Source organism: Labrus bergylta, chromosome 15 (assembly GCF_963930695.1).
Source record: "Labrus bergylta chromosome 15, fLabBer1.1, whole genome shotgun sequence".
In the NCBI taxonomy this organism is placed as follows: Eukaryota; Metazoa; Chordata; class Actinopteri; order Labriformes; family Labridae; genus Labrus; species Labrus bergylta.
Window position 1 is genome coordinate 3,495,566 of NC_089209.1, and position 22,225 is coordinate 3,517,790.

The following is a 22,225-nucleotide window of genomic DNA, read 5'->3' on the forward strand; positions in this document are numbered from 1 at the left end:
CGGAAGCCTTTCAGTTCTGAGTTCCTGTTTTTTTTTTTATTACTGTGATTAAGTAAATTTAGACCAAAGACTTACCAGAAAAACAAGAAAAGGCTAACCACAAAATACAGTTATTTAGCTATTTGTGTAGCCGATTGTGAAAATTATTTCTAAATACTCTTCTTTCGTTCCTGTTGAAAAGGAAGAGGAGGTGACCTATTCTGCAGTCAAGTCTTCAGCGAGGAACGAGGCAGATGATGATCACAGCAGTCTGTACAGTACTCTCGCAAACTAAAATAAATCACAGGAAACTCTTCCCACATAGTGTATTCTGTATTTACAGTGTCAAACGGCGCTTTGGTAGGAAATGATATGCAGCCTTTCAGCTGGTTACTATTCGACCTTTCTCTGTTTAACCATGCCATCGAGTTAGCATGCAGCAAAATGGTGGTATGTCAAACTGTGAAAAAATGGACAACTTTACAGCTCTGTATTTTTTGTGCATGCTCCTAACATTACATCTGGAACAAATGTGATGCACGCTATCCCACAGTGCTTATAATGATATCTGAAGGCGTACGAGAACACGACCTTTGCGATGCTATGCATTTATGCTAGTCCAGTGATTCCCAAACTTTTCAACCCACGACCCCCAAATTAAGAAATGCGGAACCTCATTGTCCCTGGAGGTAATGTTGTGCACAGCCGGGCACACTATGAGGCCTATCCAAATAGTGGCATTTGAACATCACAAAAGAACACACCAGCCAAAACAGAAATGGTAGAAGCAGAACACACGTAATTTCTTGAACTATGCTTTTCTTTTTATTTTCACAATAATGCACAAGATATGTAGTTTTGGTCTAATTGAGGGGTACACAGGCAAGAATTAAATGACTCCCAACCACGTTGTCTCCGTGTGTTGGTCCGACTTTGAGAAATTAGACTTTTCATTTGACAATTTCAGTTTGACTAACATTTTTAAAGTCCAGTTTCAGTCGGACTAACACAATACATTCACGTTTTCTTACTGTATTTAAACCTTCTCAATATTAATATGGCACAATGAATTGTTTTGTACAGTTTTGTTGGACTTTGTTTTTTCGTTTAGTCATTCATGACAACAATCTTTCTAAGCAGACGACTCTCTGATTTATTAAGCTCTCTTACCTAGTGACTTTGTTCCTTTAAATCACTCAGTCATTGCTTTTGGAAAGTCAGTTGTAACTTGAGTAACTTGTAATGTTGTTCGCCACTGATCTTTAAACTTTGTTTACTTACTTGTATTTTTCTGTATCCAAATGTGATCTTTATGTTTCTGTTTAAATTTCCTGTGCCATTAATACAGGTGTTTTTTATTTTATTTTATGAAGTCCATCCTACAATGGAGTCCATCTTTCTTTGTCCACGTTAAAGATGTTCAAATGTATCATTTGTCTTGTGTTGTGGTTTTAAGAAATTCCGAAAGAGACAGTTACTGCTTATTGAGTCACAGCGCTTCTATCAAATTTCCTGTAGCTCTCATCAGCACAAGACACTTCCTCATTCTTTTCCCACCGGATTAGACACAAACAAAATGTGAATCATTTTACTTTTACTGGTCTTGTTTCCCAGTACAACATCTGTCCTGGAGAGGTAGTGACAACCTGGTGTATTCTCATTGTTGATAGGACTTGAGGGATGCTGTCTGGCATATCGTTCATTGCCCTGTCAATGGACGCCTCGTTTACATAGAACAAATAGAGAAAAAGAACTATAGAACTTCCTCATTCTTTTCACACCCGATCACACCACCGTTGCATTGTGGATGTTGCGTTCGTAGCTCACCAACCGATCCACACACCTCTTTATAACAACTACAACCCCATGATTAAGCCAGTTTAACAGCCATGTATTGAGCCTTTCTAGCAAGTGTCACCCCCCATGGGGGAGGGGTTGCCACTCTTTGTGATGTCATGAAGGGAAAACCTCCAAATTGCCTGTTTGAGCACACATTTTCTGAAAAATATGAGCAGGCAAAAGACGGAGAGGATGGACTTTTCTCATAATTGTGGGGTTTGTCGGCAAGCTAGGAAAACATACCAGGGTTAAAAAACCATGGTAAAGTGTAATTTGCATGATATGTGACCTTTAAAGGTTTTTTTCTCAAAAATAATTTGACCACCGCTTTTCATCATGCAAATAGAGAGGGCTGCTCGACAGCTACTGCTCTGACTCGGATGACAGATGACTGGCTGAGAGAAATTGAAGTATTGAGAATTATAGGCGCTGTTCTACTAGATCTCACAGATTGTTCTAGGCTCTCTACGGATCTTGGGCAATCGGGCAAATGCCAGGTTGTTATTAGAGAGGAGGAAAACCTCTGCCTTCGTGTGGACTAGTCTCTGCTTCTTCCCTCCTGTGTCAGTTCATTATCAGACTTTCCCTGTTGTTCCTGTATTCCATGGTTGATTTTCCTCATGGCTCCTTGTGTTTTTCACCTGTTTCATGGACTTTCATGTTGGGACAATAGTTGTTTCTTTTGGACTTTGAAAGTAAGTTTTAGTTTCACCTTTAGACCTTTTGTTCAATAAATTTGAAATTTTTGGCTGCACTGGTCCACCTCTACATTTGTTTTTGAATGCCTACACGACTATCACTGTTTCAATTTATTTCATTTAAAAATTTAACTTTCAGCTCAGAAACACACAACTTCTCAACCAGACATGCTACAGAAGGAAACTTCATTTTACCTAAAGCAATGTTTGGGTTTTATGTAGTGAAAAAAATTTAAAGAAAATATAATTTTCTTCCGAAGGATCCTTTTTAGGATTTTAAGTTTGGATTACTGTGCATTTACAGTGCAATAAAGCTGGTTTATTGAAGGCCTCACACGGGGCACCATTTGTTGGGGTTGTATCAAGTCAACTTTGGTTATATTCTTTAATAATTATACTTAATTATTAATAATATAAATTAAATATCATTAAACTATGTTTAATCTCGTTTTGGGGCACCAACCTGTAATCAGGTAAATATAACCAAAATATCACTCAAATCAGTCTCAAATTAGTTATTTAATTACTAATATTATTAATAATGAATAACTATATTTAATGAATTGAAGGCGTGAAATCCGTACACAAAGCCTTCGCACCCAGCTTATATCACAATGTAAATACACCAGTAATCACAAACAACTGCTCTCTTAAATTATAACAGAATTTATTTAAACAAAGCAACATCAACCCAAAATCAATGAACTTAATTAAACAAATAACTATTATAAACTAATCTAAGCAACAAACATTATCAAGCAAAGGCTTGTGGATGAGGTGTAAATGTGTGTGTGTACAGATGAGTGTGTATGTAGATGTGTGTGTGAGAGAGAGAGAGAGAGAGAGAGAGAGAGAGAGAGAGAGAGAGAGAACAAGATGGTGGAGAGAGACAATGCACCATGTGGCTTCGTCACATGGTGACAAAAATGGTGGACAACAAAGGAAGCCGTGTGGCTACCTTTTGAAATAGTTTGAGCTCTCTGAGCTGAGTTCAGTAACTGTTACTTAAACACCAGAAAGCCAGTGGCCGGACTTTGATTCAACGGCGGGTACACTGGTCTTTCTGATTGTGAAAGCCGTTGACTGAAGGTAAACTAGCATAGCATTAAACACATAGAGGAACACAGCAGTTCATTACAATAAAACAAATGCAGTAGCTTACAACAGATAATATACAGAATGTGACGTGTCGTCAACAATGATGCATAATTATCAGTGGTTATAAAAGAAACATAACTATTTCTGAAACTATTTCTGCCCAGACCAAAGCTCTTACTTGGAGTAACTCCTGGTGATCGTTGCAAAGTTGGTTAGATCGTCACTCTGTTGAATGTTAAATCAACAGATTCAGGCAGGTTTCCTTCGTGGCAGATGTAGGAGGAGGGTAGCGGGATTCAGATCTTCGACCAGAGCGCTGCTCTATAGGGTCTTCTGGTTGCATGAGCCGAGTTCTTTATGTGTCCTTGTGGATTCAGGGATCAGTGGGCTTCCTTCAGCGCTCCTGTCCAATTGCGTTCAATGACGTCTTACGAAAAATCAAAGGAAAGAAACTCTTCTTTTTGCTCGAACCTGATAGCATCTGATTGCGCCCAAAACTCCTAAAAATATGCAGTGGAAGTAGTCAGCTGAATCCTCTGATGCTTGAATTCAGCATGTGAAGAGCTACCTATACTGAGCAACCTCAGCTCTGGAGTTTAACCTATGTAAGTCAAGAGGAGGAAAGGGGTATCCTCTGGTGTCGGCAGACCACACTTGAAGAGAAGGAAGCAATGCCTGGTGATTGCTTTTAAAGACTGGAGCTTTGTAGCCTGGCCTGCTCCATGGGGGGTCTACCTCAGGTCCCCTCCAATGAGGAGAGAGAGGTTCCGGTCCCCCCTTTACTTCACACGTAGGTGTGAAGTACCGCAGGGGATTCTGGGATTAAGAGTCCTTTTAGGCCTCTTTGTGATCTCAGTGAATAACTCAAATGAGGCTTTTACAGAGGTGCAGGCCCAAGTCCATTGTTTGACTGTCCTAAGCCTGCGTGGCCCAACATAAGGTAACTTTATTTGAGTGAGTTGGCATCTTTTTATACAAAAACGACAGGACAGACTTCAGGTGAGAAGCCTGTTAGTGAAAACAAGATAAAGTAACCCCATCAGTTAGGATAAGATAAGTAAAAGCAAGATAGAAATAAGAATATACCACCAATCAGTAAAAACTAGATAAAGGAAAGACAAGATGAAAAAAGTGCAGAGATCAATAAATAATCAATAAATATATTAAAATTATAACTAAAGCATTGCTGCTGTATCATCCTGTTAATTTCACTGATGGCTGCTGGGATAAAGCTATTCTGATATCGCTTTATTTTACAGGATGGTTCTTTAAACGGACATCCTGATGGGAGGAGCTAAAATTCAACATTTAAAGGGCGGCTGAGGCTCAGTTGGTAGAGTCGGTTGCCTCTCAACTGGAAGGTCTGGGATCGATCCCCAGCTCCTGCACTTAAACCCAAGTTGATCCTGTTGCCTCGTCAGTGGCATATAAATGTGTTTGAATGGGATTAGTACTGATGGTCACTTTTCACAGCAGCCTCTGTCATCAGTGTGTGAATGTGTGGGTGTGACCTGCGGTGTAAAAGTGCTTTGAGTAGTCAGAAAACTAGAAAAGAAAGATACAAGCTCAAGTCTATTTACAATCTTTTAGAACAGTGCTGGATATCCTCTGTAACTGTCTGCTGTACAGGGATCTGGGTTTAGCTGTGACTCTTTAATCAGCCTACTGGGCCATTTCTCAATTTGATTTACACGAATTATGCATTATGCATTTGTTTAAGGTCTTTATCTTCACTTCAGAAGTGTAATAACTTTGTGTATGTCTATATTTTAAAAAAAGTTTCATCATAATATAAAATATTAGGTTTGTTCAAAATGTTTGTTTTTGATCCATCACCACTGAAAAACCAAAGACAGCCAACCTCAGCTAGCTTTGTACCATAAACCAGTTGTGCAGTATTTAACATTTGCTCTTCTTTTTTCTTTATTCGATGTGATACGAGTTTTAGACCTGGACATATAGCTTACCATGTGTTTTTGGATACTTGGCCATAAGCAGTAGGCCCCATCTCAGTGTGGTAGCTGTTGTATCAGTGCCGGCAGCAAACAGATTGAGGACTGTCACCATAAGATTGCCATCGTGGAAGTGACTGTTGGTAATCCCTGAATCCTGCATGTAAACATTAATTACAGCAGTGACTGATTATTACAACACACTGGTGTTGTGACCGATTTCGTGACCATTTTGTGAAGATCTCGGCCTCGTCTCGGAATCAAAAGCATTTTTACTCAGTCTTGTCTTGGTCTCAGGCTGGGCGGACTCCAGATTCTAAATCAAGACCGGTTAAGACCACCACTGATAGGGTATTTATCCACATCGTTACTGTTAATAAAAGGAAACCACCTCTTTCTAAAAGAACAAATAACTTAACTTAATAACACACAACATGATTATTTTTCAGTGATATTCATGGTCTCGGTCTCGCTCTAGCTTGGTCTTGGTCTTGACTCGGTCTCGGTCCCTAAATATCTTGGTCTTGGTCTTGACTCGGTCTCGGTCCCTAAATATCTTGGTCTTGGTCTTGACTCGGTCTCGATCCCTAAATATCTTGGTCTTGGTCTTGTCTCGGTCTCGATCCCTAAATATCTTGGTCTTGTCTCGGTCTCGGTCTCGGCGATGTCTTGCTCTCGGTTAGTGTGGTCTTGACTACAACACTACAATACCCAAAGGTAGATTTTTATTCCCTGACAAACACTTAAAAAAACTTTTCTTCTCACATTTTGACCCATGATTTAAATTGAATCTAAAAGACCCAATGTTTTAAATTGTACTAAATTTGAAAGAAATTACAAACTATACGAATAATTTGAGGATCATTCACAATGCTACAAACCTCCATATTTTGTTTTCTGACCAGAAATGCATCCACAAATCCTCTGCACATGTGTGGATTGAGGGTTTCCTTTAGGTGCCTGAAGGGCGCCAAGTTTTGGTTTAAAACCTAGTCAGTGTGTTTCTGGAATTCTTTTAGGTTAATGAACCATTTGCCGATCCACGGGAACAAGTTATACAGCTGTCAAACAAAACAGACAAACATCATATCTGTATGTGTGATATTCTTTGAATCTACCATTTTGTTTTCATGTGTTTGGGTTTACTTCCTGTTTTACTTTGTAATCTGGTGCTTTTGTATCATATCTAGTCTTGCTTCCTGCATTGTTCTGTTTCCCGCTTTCTGTCCCAACACCTGTGTCTCATCTGCAAATAGTCTGACCTGTATATACTCCTGTTTCCACTAGGCCTCAGCCAGATTGTCATTGTCTCCGGGTACTCACTACAGGATAATTGGGCCGATTTTGGGACTGATTCCCCCCTTCCCACCAAACCCAGCAAAGGCCTGATTATCTTGCCAGATACTCCTGTGGTGCGAGGTGTGTTAGGAGTGATTTTAACCTCCCCGATCTGCTTCGAAGACGATTGGGGCCGTCCTCATTTCAGATCGTAAATATTAAATGTGTTCAATGTTTACCATCAGAAATCCTGTTGTGTTGGGAGAACAGCAAGGCCGAGCTCTGTGAATTATCACGTGGAATGATAGCCAATCAGGAAGCAAGCTGACTGAAGAAGGAAGCACAACAAACATTACCATGGTGACGACAGCAAACGCGAAGCTTAAAGTCAGATGGATGTCATAAATTCAGGACCAACTTGTTGATTTGTGGCAACAACACAAGTGTTTTTACAACGTTTCCTGTAAATCAAACCACAATCCAACTGACAAGGAGCCACATTTAGCTTGACCATCATTTTTGTTTACTCCTAAATCGCATTTGACCGCGCAAGATTACACGTTTTGAGATTTCAGACTGTGGTTGTTGTTGAATTAATCAGTTATTGTGTGGTGAGCTGAGTTGGTCATCTCGTTGCTTACCACTCATTATAATTGATTGATATTAATATGATTTTCAAAATCTTTTAGTTTGTGCCAGGGCTTAGTGTGTTTATGCTTTCCAGCTTCGTTTCCTTGTGTTTGCTTGCCCGGTTTTGAACTTTGTTTTGATTTTTTTGATTTTGTGGATTTGCCCTTATTGGATTTTTTAGCCTTCGCTGACTGCCTCTCAAAGTTTGACCTATGGACATTTAAGTAAAAGGGTTCTTCTTACAAACTGTTTTCTTGTTGGACTTTCTTCTAGGTCTGAGTGTGTTCTAGAATCATTACAGCAAAGGTGCTAGTGTATTTATGTACAGTGCAGTACTATGCATTTTTCAGATATGTCCGGTCACTTGTGTGTTTGTTGTGTGTGCTGGCTGTATATGTGCAACATTTCTACAGGTTGGCAGGTGGAATCAGTAGTCATGATCAAAACATTACAGTTGCTTCAGAGACCAGAGTTACAAATGTAACTATGGTTCTATGAATTAGAAGACCACCAGAGTTTTCTGTCACTTGGTACCTGCATTGAAGGGGACCCTCCAAGTTGAATTCTTTTGTTCGATTGATCGACCAATGATGTGAACTCAGGGTCATCGTATTCAAATCTGCTGCCGTAAACAATGGAGCTGATAATATTAGACGCTGCGTAGTTTATTGGTCGAGTTGTATCAAAGGCTTCTCCTGCAACAAGATTAAAAAAGAAGATAATTTAACATTTTTTTAAGCCATGCAGTTTATTGTGCTTAAACAGTGACACTGACCTTTGAATTTCTTTAAAACTTCCATAAGGCGAAAACATTCGTCAATGACTTTGTCCTCACCGGCCGTTTTGCCAATCCCAGAGTCTCTCAGGTTCGTCAAGGAAAAACGTCTCATCTCCTTCCATGAATCTCCATTGGACCATAAAAAAAGGAAATAAGCCAGAAGTAAAGACTTTTAACATTTTCTTAAAGATCACATATTATATAAAATCCACTTCACCATGTTTTTCTAACATGTGTCCCTAGTCTGTCTACAAACCCCCAAATTATTAGGAAAGTCCATCCTCTCCGTCTTTCCCCTGCTCCACTTTTCAGAAAATGTGTGCTCAAACAGGCCGTTTGGAGATGTTCCCTTCATGACATCACAAAATAAGAAGTAATTATCTCAAATCAAAGCCATCAACGCAGACAGCTCTTCCTCACATTAAGACGCAAAACAAGAGCAAACTGCTCGATGCAGGACAACTTTATGGGCGTGTCCGAGCTGGCATATCATTAGTGCATGTTTTCTTGTGGATAGGGTGCTTAAAGAGGGCAGATTGCAGATGCTATTGCTGTGAAATTCATGGTGCTATTTGATGATGCAATCCATTCTTAGTGGATCTGGCCCCTCGTGTTTACAGGCACCCAAAATGCCGGTGTCATGTATAGGAGCACCATATAGTATACCACTTTCTGCTGAAATCATTGTCATGTGAACAGGACCTTGATGACTAAGCTTTTCTATACAGAGCTCCATCAGTCACCTTTTAAGGGAGACATCTGGCAGCATGCTGCTGGACCGGACCCTTATCTCTTGTTTGCATATTATTTATCATTGCCGACAGTTACACAACCGGTTCCAAACAGTCATGTCCTCAATGGACCTCAGTAGCCACAGACTGACTGGCACACTTGAATACACCTAATCCTCCTGTGAATACATACCATACATGACAAGCAAACTGCAAGCATTCTTATATTTGTCTTTTATTCCTGTATTTGTTTTACCTTACTATGACATTAATGAAAATTAAAACTCGACTGAACGTGCACTCACCTATTTTTGTAGATAAGAATTTGTAGTTCTCGTAGTTGACAACATAGAAAAGGAGGTAGTTACTAGGGGTGACAATCACAACAGTCCCCACAAGATGATACTCGAGACATGGTACAATTCTATTGCAATTTTTCTGTTTTTTAAAGATTTATATTTGGGCATTTTCTGCCTTTAACGGAGAGAGAGGACAGTGGATAGAGTTGGAAATCATGGAAAGAGAGTAGGGAAAGGAGCCACAGGTGGGATGCAAACCTGGGCTGCCCGTTTATAGTATAGGTCGGGCTATAGCCTCCATACATGGAGCGCACGCACTAACCCACTGCACCACCAGCGCCCCAGATTCTATTGTGATTTTTAACATTTTGCGATAAGCTGAGAATTGCGACACAATATATTGCGATAAAGCTTTTTAACTCTACTATAGTAAACTAAATCAAGAACTGTTTTTTCATATAAGATACAATTCTCAGCACTGTAAAAATAAAAAAGCTAGCAAAACTCAAAATTTCAAGGCAACTGTCTGCACAGGTTTTTTGAGTTTTGAGACCAACTCAAACCCTTAAGTTTGAGCTAACTAATAATTGTTTGTTGAGATAACTTAAAGAACAGATGTAATATAACTTAAAGTTTTGAGTTCCACATACTAAGAATTCCAAACAAAAAAAAGTTGTGGGAACTAAATCATTTATGTTCAGATAATTTATCTTTCATATAAAACAAAACTTCAAATTTTGAGTTCTACATACTATGAATTGTAAACATTAGAAGTTGTGCTAACTAATGAGCTTTTATTCAGATTATTTTTATTTCTTATCTATAAAAACTTGTATGTAAAGTTCTACCAACTATGAATTCCAGATAATGAAAGTTGCCCCAAATCATACTCTTTCATACAATTACAATCATAACCAGTTCAGTAAAATGTTTTATTTAAACATTAAATGACAACAAGTTTTCCAACGGTTAACTTTTGTCATGCCAAGCCACCGAGAGACATTGAAACAAAAAGTTATTCTCTGTCTGCGTCCCCTAGACATATAGTTTAATATCTGTGAAGGAGCACATCTGGCTATGGCATTGCATAGATTTAACATGCAAGTATAAACTAGCCTTATCATGTTACTGTAACACTTTCAAAACAGGCTATACATTAACAAATCTTTTACTTTCTTCTAAAAGCGTAGGGTAGATAGAACATTATTATCAACAATGATAAAATGTACAATGCAAACCACCTACAGAACCAGCCAACTTTCAAAACAATAGACAAAGTTATAGATAATGTTCAGGATTATGTCTGTGCAAAATGTAAAGCACTTGCCAAACAGACACAGAATAAACAACCTCTCTATTGGTTTTTTAAATAAAATAAAGATTGGATACATTGTTGGTACATATAACTGTAAACTGACCTTTCTGTATTTACCAATGACTGAAAGTTAGCAGACAGCACAATGAAAACAAAGATGCAGGCTGACCCCGAAATCAGAAATAACAATTCTGACTACGGCAACAGAATAAAAAAAACTAAAAAAGGTGCTACAGTGCTGCATTTTAGCTTTTTACTGGTAACATGTGTAATGTTTATAAAAGAGTGGTAATGCTATAAAACATTTCTTACTTTGTGTAATAAAAAATTATTTCTTTGTAAATCGAAGTCAGTGTTCAACAACGGTTAATTAACGCATAGTGATTAAACAATAGCTCCTCACAACTTTGAGAGGTCAAAACATATTCAACTCTTCCAACAAGGAAAGCTATCATGTCTTTTCACAAAAAAAAAAAAAAAGACCCAATTTTGACAACAATAACAGCCTAATTGTTGACCATGCTAAAATACTAATTCCTTGGCATGTTACATGGGTCGAGCAGGCCAGCTAGTATGAGAATATATGAATATTTAAAAGAAAAAGATGGGTTTGTGACTTAGTGATAGCATGGCTTTCTATCTCCTAAAACACTGAACAACTGATGGAAAGTTTCATGAAGATGAGCATGACAGCTTCAAAAGTGCACTTGAGTTGTTTTGGGAACTCCCATGTTCAGGGCACACAGACCTGGGTAGATCTGTGAAGGCATCTATCAGCTTCTTACTTATAGTAAGAGCATGGTTTTCAAGCTCCTCACACGCTGTGAGCAACTAGTAGAAAGTCCCATGAAGATGTGCTGAAGAGTTTCAAAAGTGTACCTGAGGTCTTTTGGAAACTCAATGTTTAAGGCATATAGCAGGCCAAAAAGGTAGGCAAACGCAGTAGGGAGGTCTGGCAGATCTGTGAGTACAATTGCCTCTTCCAACACAACAGTAACACTGTTGACTGTTGGTATTGAGGTAGGTGCACCATCATCTACGATAACAGTCAGGATACCCATCTGGACACCTTCGATCTGCCTGTCTTCTGGATCAGTGTCCTGTTGAAACCATGAATTAAACAAAATGAAATATGAATTCTGCAAAGGAAACACTATAATAACTTGTAACTAGGAAAACATTGGTTTTATTGTAAGCCATCAATCCCAATAAATATTTGGAAGAACATGAGTAAACCTTTCAGTTCTCCCATCAATAGTTTGGTAGCAGGTCTATTGTTTATCTTGAGATTGTGGTTATATTTTAAAGCAAATTTACTTTAAGATTAAATGCATAGAAGACTATACACATCATTCACATTACATTTAATGTGCACTCATTATTGACTGTACTCACCAAGCATTTCAGGAAAAGTTTCTCTGAACTGTCACGGACAAATATGGGCAGACCTTCGAGACACGCTCTCCTTCGATGCGATGCAATGTCTGATGTCTTGAAATCAGAAAAAAATAAAGAAATAGGGCTTTTGGTTAAAGTGAAAGGCCAAGATGTCAGACAGCCTGGTGGTTATGTTCTACAGAGGCTGCAGTCCTCAAATTAACTGCACGTCATTCTCTATTCTCTAATCTCCGACTTGATCTGTTGTCCTCTACAATTAATGCATAAACCCTACAAAAAAATATATCTAATACATTCTAGTAAATGGCATGTTTTAAGTTAGGATTTATTATTTTGAAGTTAGGATTTATTTTTTACTTTCTTACTATGGTGCGTCTTGGCTAATACAAAAACTTTGCCTAATGTCAGAATTAAGAAACTTGCCAATTAAAAGTCAGACTCTGTTTTAATTTTATTGGGCAGGGATAGGTAAATTAAATTATAAAGCATGACTTTGTTAAGCTTTCTTGAAATTAGATAAGGCCACAGTGAGATGAGCAGCTCAAATGCACCATATAGTTCTACAGCATAATAAGTTGAAAGTTTTTCATACCTGACAAAATCAGCTATAATTATAGTATTTGGCAATGGACACTGTAAATTCTCAGAACTATCAAATTGTTACTATAATGTTTCACCTTACACAGAACACAAAATAAGTAGCCATGGCAATGTGAATATCCATAAACAAATCTGATGTTTAGTAGATGAATTTACCTGTTCATCGAGCCTATCCAAGAGGCTTTCCATGTCTTGTCCAAAGGCTCCTTTCCTGGCACGATACAGTTTTAGCAGTCGAGGACAGTACTCGTCTAAGGCTTCTCTAAAGTTCCCCAACAGGTCCTTCATAGTGACACGGTAGAACTCCCTGCAAATCTGTGGAAAACAAAAGCATAACAGCAAAAGCATAGATATAATTAATAATTGAGTTGATAGTAAGTTCAAGATCCAGTTCATTTGAGAACACTTCAGTTGGCTCAATTACAGGGAAGTGCACCTTAAAATAGAGATTCCTCCTGTGATCAGTAGACAGTGCACCTTTTGCCTCAGTAGCTACGATTAGTGTTTTTTTTTTTTAAATATTGCATCATTAATTTCTTGAACAATACAATCATCTACCTCAATACTATGTTTAGTAAGCACCTCTTTGATTGTTTGAAGGGAATGGAATTTAGAGAAGTGCAGAATATCATTAAATTCTTCAACAATTTTCTGTAAAGAACTTTTTGAAACATGCAATACTGTTTGCATGCACAGAAAAAGAGATGCAATTTTATGTTCAAGAGTCTCAGCTTCTATATACTCTTCCCTAGCATTGTCACTTGAATCTTGATTTGTACAATTCTGTGACGTCTCACTTTCAACAAAGTCATCTAATGGCAGGTCATTGGTTTGAGTCTCAATGGCACATGCTTCATTTTCAGAATGCACTCTCAAACATGTTCTAATTTTATTTGTATTTTTGTGCTTTCTACTCCGGTGTGAACTGAAGGTTTTAAAATTGTTAGTTTTAAACTCACAACGCAGAAAGGGGCAATGCACAGTATGTCGATTTTTTAAATGATGTCCAAGATGAGTGAAAAATGTGTGTTGAGTACAATTTTCTCTGAATTCACATAACTCACAAAAAAAAGGTGCAGATCTCTTGCCTTCTCACAGTCCTGCAATGTGATCTTGTAAGGTGGGATTTTAATGCCCCGTGAGTTTTGAAGGTGCACACACAGTCACTGTAGACACAGGGCCAGTAAGCTCTTCTTCTGTGCCTTAGTCGATGGTGCCTCAACAGAACTTCTTGACTTGAGCTGGCAAAACTGCAGAACCTGCACCTCATAGGACAACTATGAAGAGAATTAAAGAGATTAGTTGATTTAGCTTTAAAAAAAACAACACAACATACTTATACACATGAACAGAGTGCTGTACATAAGACCACTAGTTAAATTTTTCTTTTGCATTCTATGCAGGCTATACATACATACACAGTCACTTGCCAATTAAGTAGTTACAGCAGTAGTTACTGCAAAAATAATGCAGTAAAAAAAGCCATACCTTCATGATGAATACAATTTTGTTATTGTTGAATCTGTCTGAGAGGTGTTGATTTATTTTCATTGTCTTTAAGGATTATGTAATTATTTTGTGGTATTGTTTAAATGTACTGGGTTATAGTGATACATTGTTCATATTAAGAATATCCTAAATAATGGGATGGACAGAATATGAAATACACTTTTCACTATAACCCTATACAGTTCAAAAGGTAGACAAAGTTATGATAGCCCATAAAAGTATATTAAAACCTCTCTCTGACTAAATCAGTAATATCAGAACAAAATATTCATTATAAAGGTGGGATTTTACTACAGGGTGTTTGTTTTATACTTAATTCGTTCATCTAGGTGTGCCTTGTAAATCTGGAAGTGTATCTAATAAAGGTAAATGCATATTTTCACATATAAACCTACCTGCATATGCGCGATGACAGAGGGCTGCAGCCGGTGCAGCGTCAGTGGAGCGCACCTGGTGACCCGCGACACAGCGGAACCTCCGTTTCACAGCAGCGCTGCAGAAAGAGACGGGAGTTAAGACGTGAACAACCGAAGTTTACATGCTGGAAACACAAGAATGTAAAAATGTGCGGACATTTTACGCAGTGTCGTTAAGTGTGTGGGCATGCACCCACATGGAGACCCGCGTCTGCGGCGGTCCGAGATGCGCAATACTGTCGGCAAAAGGTTGGCACATGCAGGCCCGGGGAATGCAACCAAGAGTAATAATCAAACCCCCAAACATTTAGCTAAACCTTCCTGAGACTAATACTGTATAGACCATCTAAACAAACAACCAGCCATGTTACTGGCTAATTTCACCGCGTAAAATAGTTTAATTTACCGTTCAAAAATGATAATTCACACACGATTTTATGCGCACAAAAAACTCACCTTCATATACATGACAGAGAAACATCTCCAGAGTCTAACGGGCAACATAATGGTGCCTTGTTCCCGTTAGCAAGCTAATGTTTGCCTTGGATATTTACGTTGGAGACCCCGTACTTTGCTTGAAGCATGCTCACAGAAGTTAGTCTGACCTCAAATCCATAATTTTGAGTTAAAGCAGCTTATATTATGGAATTAGACCAGCATTTCACAATAAACTTATTAATGATAGTTGAGATTAATGCTTTAATAAAGTTAACAACACAATTAAATAATGTTTGTTTAATGCACTGAAAAATTCCTTTAAGGCCAACAATTTTAAGTTTTCCTTTTTACAGTGAGTATGTTCATCTCACTACAGTCTTTTTATTTGTTTTTCAGTCTAATTGAACTTGAACATGAATTCTTAAAAATGCAACTTCAAAAAGAATTGTGCAACTCAAAAATTAATTAAAGAATCTCTAAAATATCATATTAAAAATATTGATCCTTGGCCGCCATGAGACGATGTAATATCGCCTCACAAAATATCGTGATACTATACTGTATCGATTTCAGCAATCTGAGGAAAGTTTTAATTCAACGTTTCAACCGGCGGTCTTCTTCAGTTGATGTTTTGTTTATCAATTAAAACTTTGTGGCATTTGAGCAAGTTTGCAGGCCTATCTTCTTCCTGCTTCCGTAGCTGACAACATAAAACTGTCAACACAAAGAATTTAAATGTTGCTGCAGTTGTCTGACTGATGTTTTAAGCAGACCTGTAAAGACACTGTTACAGTTATCAAGGCGATTGAAGATAAAAGCATGGACAAGTTTTTCCAGGTCCTGCTGGGACATTTGTCCTCTAATTCTTGGCATATTCTTCAGGTGATAGTAGGCTGGCTTTGTAATTGTCTTAATGTGGCTTTTAAAATGTAGGTCTGAGTCCATCACTACACCCAGATTTCTTTCCTGGTCTGTGGTTTTTAATTTAACTGACTGAAGCTGACTCTTAATCACTCCTCCTTTGCTCCTTAAAAGAAACACTTTCAAAGAAACATACTTATTCCAGTCTCTGGCTCACCTTCACTAAGGTGTTAGGGTCGTTTTAGATCTAACTGCAGCAGGTTTCCGAGCAGGGGAAGGGGTTTTGGTCCTGGAGGCTCCTTCCTCCCTGCTGGGATGCTGAAGCTGGAGAAGAGGAGGCAGACCAGCAGGACCATCAGAACCCCCAACAGGGAGACAGAACCAAAGGACTGAAGAAATACATCAAATATTCCCATGATTTTTTTGAAGAAAATTGTGTTGTAATGTTGCTAAAACAATGACCAAACACTATTCCCGAGCGTGAAAGCCTATCAATAGAGGAAGTCAGCTTGAGGGCAGTGACCAATTCAGTGGTTACAACAATGGTAAACATTAACTTTTCTAGGTGTGACAGGTTATTTCTTAGGAAGAAGATAGACCCGCAAACTTGCTCGAATGTCACAAAAAAATGCTTTGAATTTGGACTGCAGTACAAATTTTAAACAATAGGTGTCAAAATTGCATATTGCTCCTTTAAGAACTCTGATACTGTATTCTGAAACTTTACAATTCGGGTTGTTTGAAAGTTTCTGCTGCAAAGGTCACATATAATCATAATAAATCTAAATATTACAAATGCATTTTACACATCTGTTTACAAGAATGTCTTTCTTTGTAATATCTGGGTGATGATTTCTTCCTGCAAGCAATACAAGTAGCCATAGAGGAATTTATCAGACGTATAACATTTTCAGCAGCGTTCAATAACATTTCAGATTTTCCTTCCTTCTCATTTTCATCACATGCTTTTAAATTCTCGATCCATCATTCTTCTTGAGGCATTCGAGGTGCAGCACACAGTTTATGAGATGGGGGATCCTGGAAGAGGAGCAATTGTGGCGTCAGATCCATTTCTTCCACTGACACTCCAGGAGGAGGAGCGAAACGGAAGTGTTGCAGTAAGGTGGTGAAAAAGATGAAGAGCTCCATCCTGGCAAGACTCTCTCCCAGACAAACCCTGCGACCTGCAAAACAAAGAAGAAAGGCTCCAGGCGGTCTGTCAGTGGACTGAACACGGAAATGAAGAGATGGTTGAGCTCACAAACCTGCAGAAAAAGGCATGAAGGCGTCTCGCTTGACAAACTTTCCATCTTTGTTGAGGAAGTGGGCGGGATTAAAGGTGTGTGGGCTTTTCCACTCGTTCTCATCATACAGGACAGACGTCAAGAGAGGATACACTGTGGTCCCCTGTAGACAACACAGATAAAATAAATATTCCATGTTTATCAAATTGACACAATTTACACCAAGTTAATACTTCTAATACTGAAATAATGTAATAGAATATTTGGTGTTTTATCCAGTCAGACCTTCTTAATGAAGTGACCTTGGAAGGTTACATCCTGGCTCGTTCTGTGAGGTATGGCTATGGGGGCAATGTTCGCCAGTCTCTGTGTCTCATGGATGACAGCGTTGGTGAATGGAAGGTTCCTCTTGTCGTCCAGCTGTACTTGACGACTTCCTATAACTCTACTCAGCTCGTTTTGGACCAGGTCTGGAGGATGAGAAGACATCGTTTTTATAAAGGCAAATTCTGCACATTGTGTGGCTTAGACTGTATGTCTAACTAGTGAAGATGTGGATATCCTGAGCCCCTTACCCTGGATTTTTGGATACCTGGCCATAAACAGAAGTCCCCATCTTAGCGTTGTTGCAGTTGTATCAGTGCCAGCAGAAAACAGATTGGAAACTGTCATCAAAAGGTTGTCTTCATGGAAGTGACTGTTGGTAATCCCAGACTCCTGAAGGGAAATACTCATCAGTGGTGTTCTTTAAACTAAAGCATTTTACCCCCAATAAGTTCAAAAAGAGTTTCACTGCTTAATGTTACTGACACATAATTCAGAGTTAGCTTACTCGCTACTTTTGTTCTGAAGTCACCTCATGAATTTTCCTTTCCAAGATTTAATCCGTAATGACAGCTACGGCAGAGAAGGATGAAGATTCTCCACCTGAGCACTCATGGTGATATCTTAAGTCATGTTGGAAATGTGAATGTTTTCTCTCTGTGTGAAGGCCTGACTGATATTTTCCCATCAGCTCATCAGGTAATTTTTTGTTGTTCATGAAATTGCTCCTTTTATTTTGGAACTGCAAATCTGGAAATCTGTAGCATTTGAGTTTACAAAATGTAAATAATGTTTTCTAACTAAACATAACAAAGCAGTATGGACACCCTTGTATTTTTAAATGCACCTGTTTTGAAATAACAACAATGTTTTTGGGGAATTTTTTAAAAGTAGTTTGAATACTTTTTTTTTTTTTAAAAGCAACTCCAGAACTTTAACTCATGTCATAATTTGACTAAGCAACGTTCACTTGTATTGGAGTCATATTTGACCTGTAGTGTATATGCTTTAACTCAAGTAGACAAGTTGTGTACTTTGTCAGGTGCAAACTCCATCGACAGCTGATTGATTTCCAGATTGACCTGGAGAGGAGTTCAAGTGTGCTTAAATTATACTGCAGATTATGTTTACAGAGACATCAGACCCGTTTATAGCACGAATGTCAAATGTCCTCTACTACACTCTACCAATCATTACCAAACAGCGAGCCTTCATCCCTCGTTTGCTATCCATCATTTACTCCCTCAAGTCTTTTCAATAAAATAAACCCAAAAAGTTGAAGTAATTTCAAACTCAATCTTTGGCTCAGGATACTTGCCTACTGGATTGGGATACCTCCTTCCATAACAAACAACTGACTTACCCCCATGACAAATAATCATAAAGCAACGCCCTTGCCGAGGGAGGGGAGGAGGGGAGGGGGAGGTTGCAGATTGTCTCATAATATAAATCGCATGCCATTTTGTCCCTTTCAGCACACTGTAGTTAAACATAGCATCTCCTTGTAGTAACAGTGATGGGAAGTAACGACACTGCTGCATGACATGGGAGCTCCTGGGTTCTTGTAGGTTCCTCGGGATTATTTGTGGGGACCCCCCCTCGCCCTCTGTTCATCCCTACCCATCTCCCCCATCCCATTTTTTCTTTTGTTACATAACAGTGAGTAAAGTCTTTTACCTACATTTTGTGAAGTGTTTCGAGAGAACATTTTGTTATGAACTTGATTGATTGATAAAAAAATTTAAATTCTCTAACCTCCAGATTTTGTTTTCGGACCAGAAAAGCGTCCACAAAACCTCTGCACGTCTCTGGAGTGAGATTCTCTTTCAAATCACTGCACAGCTTTATGTTCTGTTTCCTGGTGGCATCCCCCAACCTGTGGAACTCCTTCCTGTTTGCAATCCATTTGCAAAACCACGGGAACAGGTTGTACATCTGTGACAGATTTATACATATTCTTGAAAAAAAAACTACTATAATGGTGAGGGAAAAATAGAAAAACATTCATGTTTTAAAGGCATGGATAAAAACCAACACATGACACTGTACCTTCATTGAAGGAGAGCCCAGAAGTGGTCCGAGTCTGTTTATGCGATCTAACAGGGATTTAAAGACTGGACTGTCATACTCAAATCTGCTGCCGTAGACCATGGAGCAGATGACGTTAGAGACCGAATAGTACACTGGCTGGGTCGTATCAAAAGCTTCTCCTACAGCAGGGATTTAAGAAAACAGTGAACACTATTCTAGTTCTTTTTCCCAGTAAATGAAAGATGGGAATTATATTTACCTTTGAATTTTAAAAACAGCTCAATGAGATGGTCACATTCCTCTATGATTTTGTCCTCACCGGCCCTCTTGCCCATCCCAAAGTCTTTTAGGTTTGTCAGGGCAAAACGCCTCATCTCTTTCCAAGAATCTCCATTCGACCACAGAATACCTTAATAGAAATCGTTTTTGATCTATTAAAAAAATTCAGCTTAAGGCTGACAGCGTTTACTCAAGTTACTGCCAATTTCCATGTAGTCAGTGCATGCCTTGGTCCATCAGCACTGCGCACTACGGCGGCGTTAGCTGCCACTCTAGTCAACGCTCCTATTTCCACAGGAAAACGTTCTTTAGAGGGTGCCAGCAGCGCCACTACATTCTGCTCCGTTTCAAATAAGCTGCGAGTCTATTTTTGACGACCCGTTGGAAAGAATAGATCAACCCGGGCAGGAAGTCAAACAATGAAACGCACAAAGCATCTGGTCAATCACGAAAATAAATCCCAATATGCGGCTCCCTGATCGTACATTTCATCACTTTATCAACAGGGATCTCGTAGTTATCCTGTGATGAGTTTACAGCTGCGCTCACACTCCAGAACGCAGAAAACGCTGTCCAACGGAGAAAACCCGTGGCACTGACTGACCCCAGCGTGCATGGCATGTGGAAATTGGCAGTTAAAAAACAGAATTCAGACTAAGACAGTGATCATTTTCTGTCTTTCCTTACCATGTCCCTTGTTCCTTTCATGCATGATAGGTATTGGATCTCTTTCTCCAAATTCATCAGCACGATTTACAAGCGCCTCCTTCACAGTTTTGTATCCTGCCAGGACCACCACTTTCTTAGGCCCCAAATAGACAGTGAATACCGATCCATATTCCTTGGAAAGCTGGAACCAGGGTTATTGTGTCAAAAATAATACTTTTATTTCACTTAAATGAGGAAGCAGACAAGCAAAAAAAGGCAGAAACAACAAACTACTGTTAAGCTGGCTCACCTCCACCAATGTATTGTAGGGTATCTTGCGGTCGAGTTGCAGCAGGTTCCCCAGTAGAGGAAGTGGCTTTGGTCCTGGAGGCTCCTTGCTGTCTCCTTTGGAGTGGAAGCTGGAGGATGAACTGAAGTAGAGGAGCAGCAGGCCCAACAGAGCCCCAAATAGAAAGACAGAACTGGAGGATTGGAGATAAAGTCCTGTCATCTCCATGGCTTCAGAGGATTTATGGTCACTCACAGAAAAAAAGTTTGCTGCAAACTCTGACACTGGGTCTGAAGGGTAATGCCATTTGTCCTTTATTGTGGAAGCCAATCATTAACTAGGCTCTGTTTGAGAGAACTGGTAATGCGGCTGTGGATGCATACATTTAGCATGCAGATTAATGCTGAATTATTTTATATCACTTAAAAAATATATAAATAAGGAAAAAGTACCTCTCAGAGTTAGGAGGCAGATGGCAGAGGTTACATCCATGAGTGGAAGTGGGAATAGTGAAAGAGAAAAACGCGACAACAGATGCAGAGAATGTAAACAGTCAGGATAGGTCTTGTTTGTTGAGCATAAAGCCAACAGCCCTAGGGTTGTGATGAGTTGTTGTGTTCATAAACCCTGCAGCTGTATGTTGAAACAAAGAGGTGAAAAACTTCAGTTTGCGCTTGAAATTCTCAGCCGGATTCATTCTTTACAAAACGCAAGAGATGCTGTACCAATGACTTGGTACATGGGACACATCATCAGTGGCGCTGCTAAGATTACATTTCCTAGCACGAACACAAACCAGCCCAGGGCATGTAGGACACATTCTGTCTTTGTGGAAACAAATGATTCCACTAGCATGGCATTCTTGTGCGTCTGTGTAGCAGCATGCTTTGTGTGGCCTATTGAAAACTCCCGACGGCAGAAGGTGCTGAAGGCTTTCATTTTCATTGCAGCTGCCTTAACCCAGTATTTTCGTTTTGCCGGTTTATGCATAGTTTTATCCATACTTGTGCACCACATGCCAATCAATCCATGAGCGGAACTCATTTCAGCAGGATTTGGTGATTTTGATGCTGGAGGTATATCTGATGCATATGAGGGGGGTTGTGATTGGATGACACTTGTCACTTGACGGGCATGATCAGTGCATAATGGATTACTGGCTGTGTCTGATGATCTGATCTTGAATCAGTAAAGTGTTGTCTAGTGTTAACAGACAAGTAAAGTAAATATACAGCACAAGGTGCACAAGGCGGGTCTAACAAGCGATGGTGGTGGCTGGGCATCAGGGACGTCGGGTGGTAGTAGTGCCAGATCAACTTGAGACTTAGGAGGAGGCAGTTCTGTTAAAAGTTGCTTCGTTGAAATCTGACCTGGTGATCCTGAGATGACCGGCATTTAAGACCCTAGAGTGGCAGACACACACACACACACACACACACACACACACACACACACACACACACACACACACACACACACACACACACACACACTCTCCAATTCATACCAAATGTTATCTAAAAAAAAACAATCTTGGCCTTACTATTTATTACATTATCTACAAAGACCCAACATTAATGAACTATGAGCC

At 39.2% G+C, this 22,225-nt stretch overlaps 2 protein-coding genes and 1 pseudogene across 2 annotated transcripts in view; 1 reads left to right on the forward strand and 2 right to left on the reverse strand.

Moving 5' to 3' along the window:
- Window positions 1-2,572, forward strand: part of LOC109976674 (uncharacterized) — a 36,138-nt gene extending 33,566 nt beyond the window's left edge. The window contains exon 13 of the mRNA XM_065963958.1: window positions 182-2,572. Coding sequence (XP_065820030.1) covers window positions 182-274 — 93 coding nt within the window. The 3' untranslated portion in view covers window positions 275-2,572. The remainder of the gene's footprint in view (window positions 1-181) is intronic.
- A 2,888-nt stretch (window positions 2,573-5,460) lies between these two features.
- LOC109999849 (cytochrome P450 2K4-like) lies at window positions 5,461-16,175 on the reverse strand (annotated as a pseudogene).
- On the reverse strand, window positions 16,059-21,022 carry LOC110005789 (cytochrome P450 2K1). The gene is made up of 9 exons (XM_020661065.3): window positions 20,656-21,022; window positions 20,385-20,547; window positions 19,678-19,827; window positions 19,437-19,597; window positions 19,143-19,322; window positions 17,639-17,780; window positions 17,349-17,533; window positions 17,085-17,226; window positions 16,059-17,003 (listed from the first exon to the last, which is right to left on the reverse strand). Exons 1-9 carry the CDS (start codon window positions 20,860-20,862, stop codon window positions 16,804-16,806), a joined length of 1,530 nt encoding a protein of 509 aa, XP_020516721.2. The 5' UTR covers window positions 20,863-21,022; the 3' UTR covers window positions 16,059-16,803.
- Window positions 21,023-22,225: the final 1,203 nt, after the last annotated feature.

What these genes read in the sequence shown, in the direction of transcription:
- LOC110005789 (XM_020661065.3), bottom strand. Translation starts at nt 20,862, where the DNA reads ATGGAGATGACAGGACTTTATCTCCAATCCTCCAGTTCTGTCTTTCTA. An exon ending in CCTACAATACATTGGTGGAG is followed by an intron (nt 20,548 to 20,655) that starts GTGAGCCAGCTT and finishes CCCTGGTTCCAG; the next exon opens with CTTTCCAAGGAATATGGATC. An exon ending in CTTCATGCCTTTTTCTGCAG is followed by an intron (nt 17,004 to 17,084) that starts GTTTGTGAGCTC and finishes TTTGTTTTGCAG; the next exon opens with GTCGCAGGGTTTGTCTGGGA.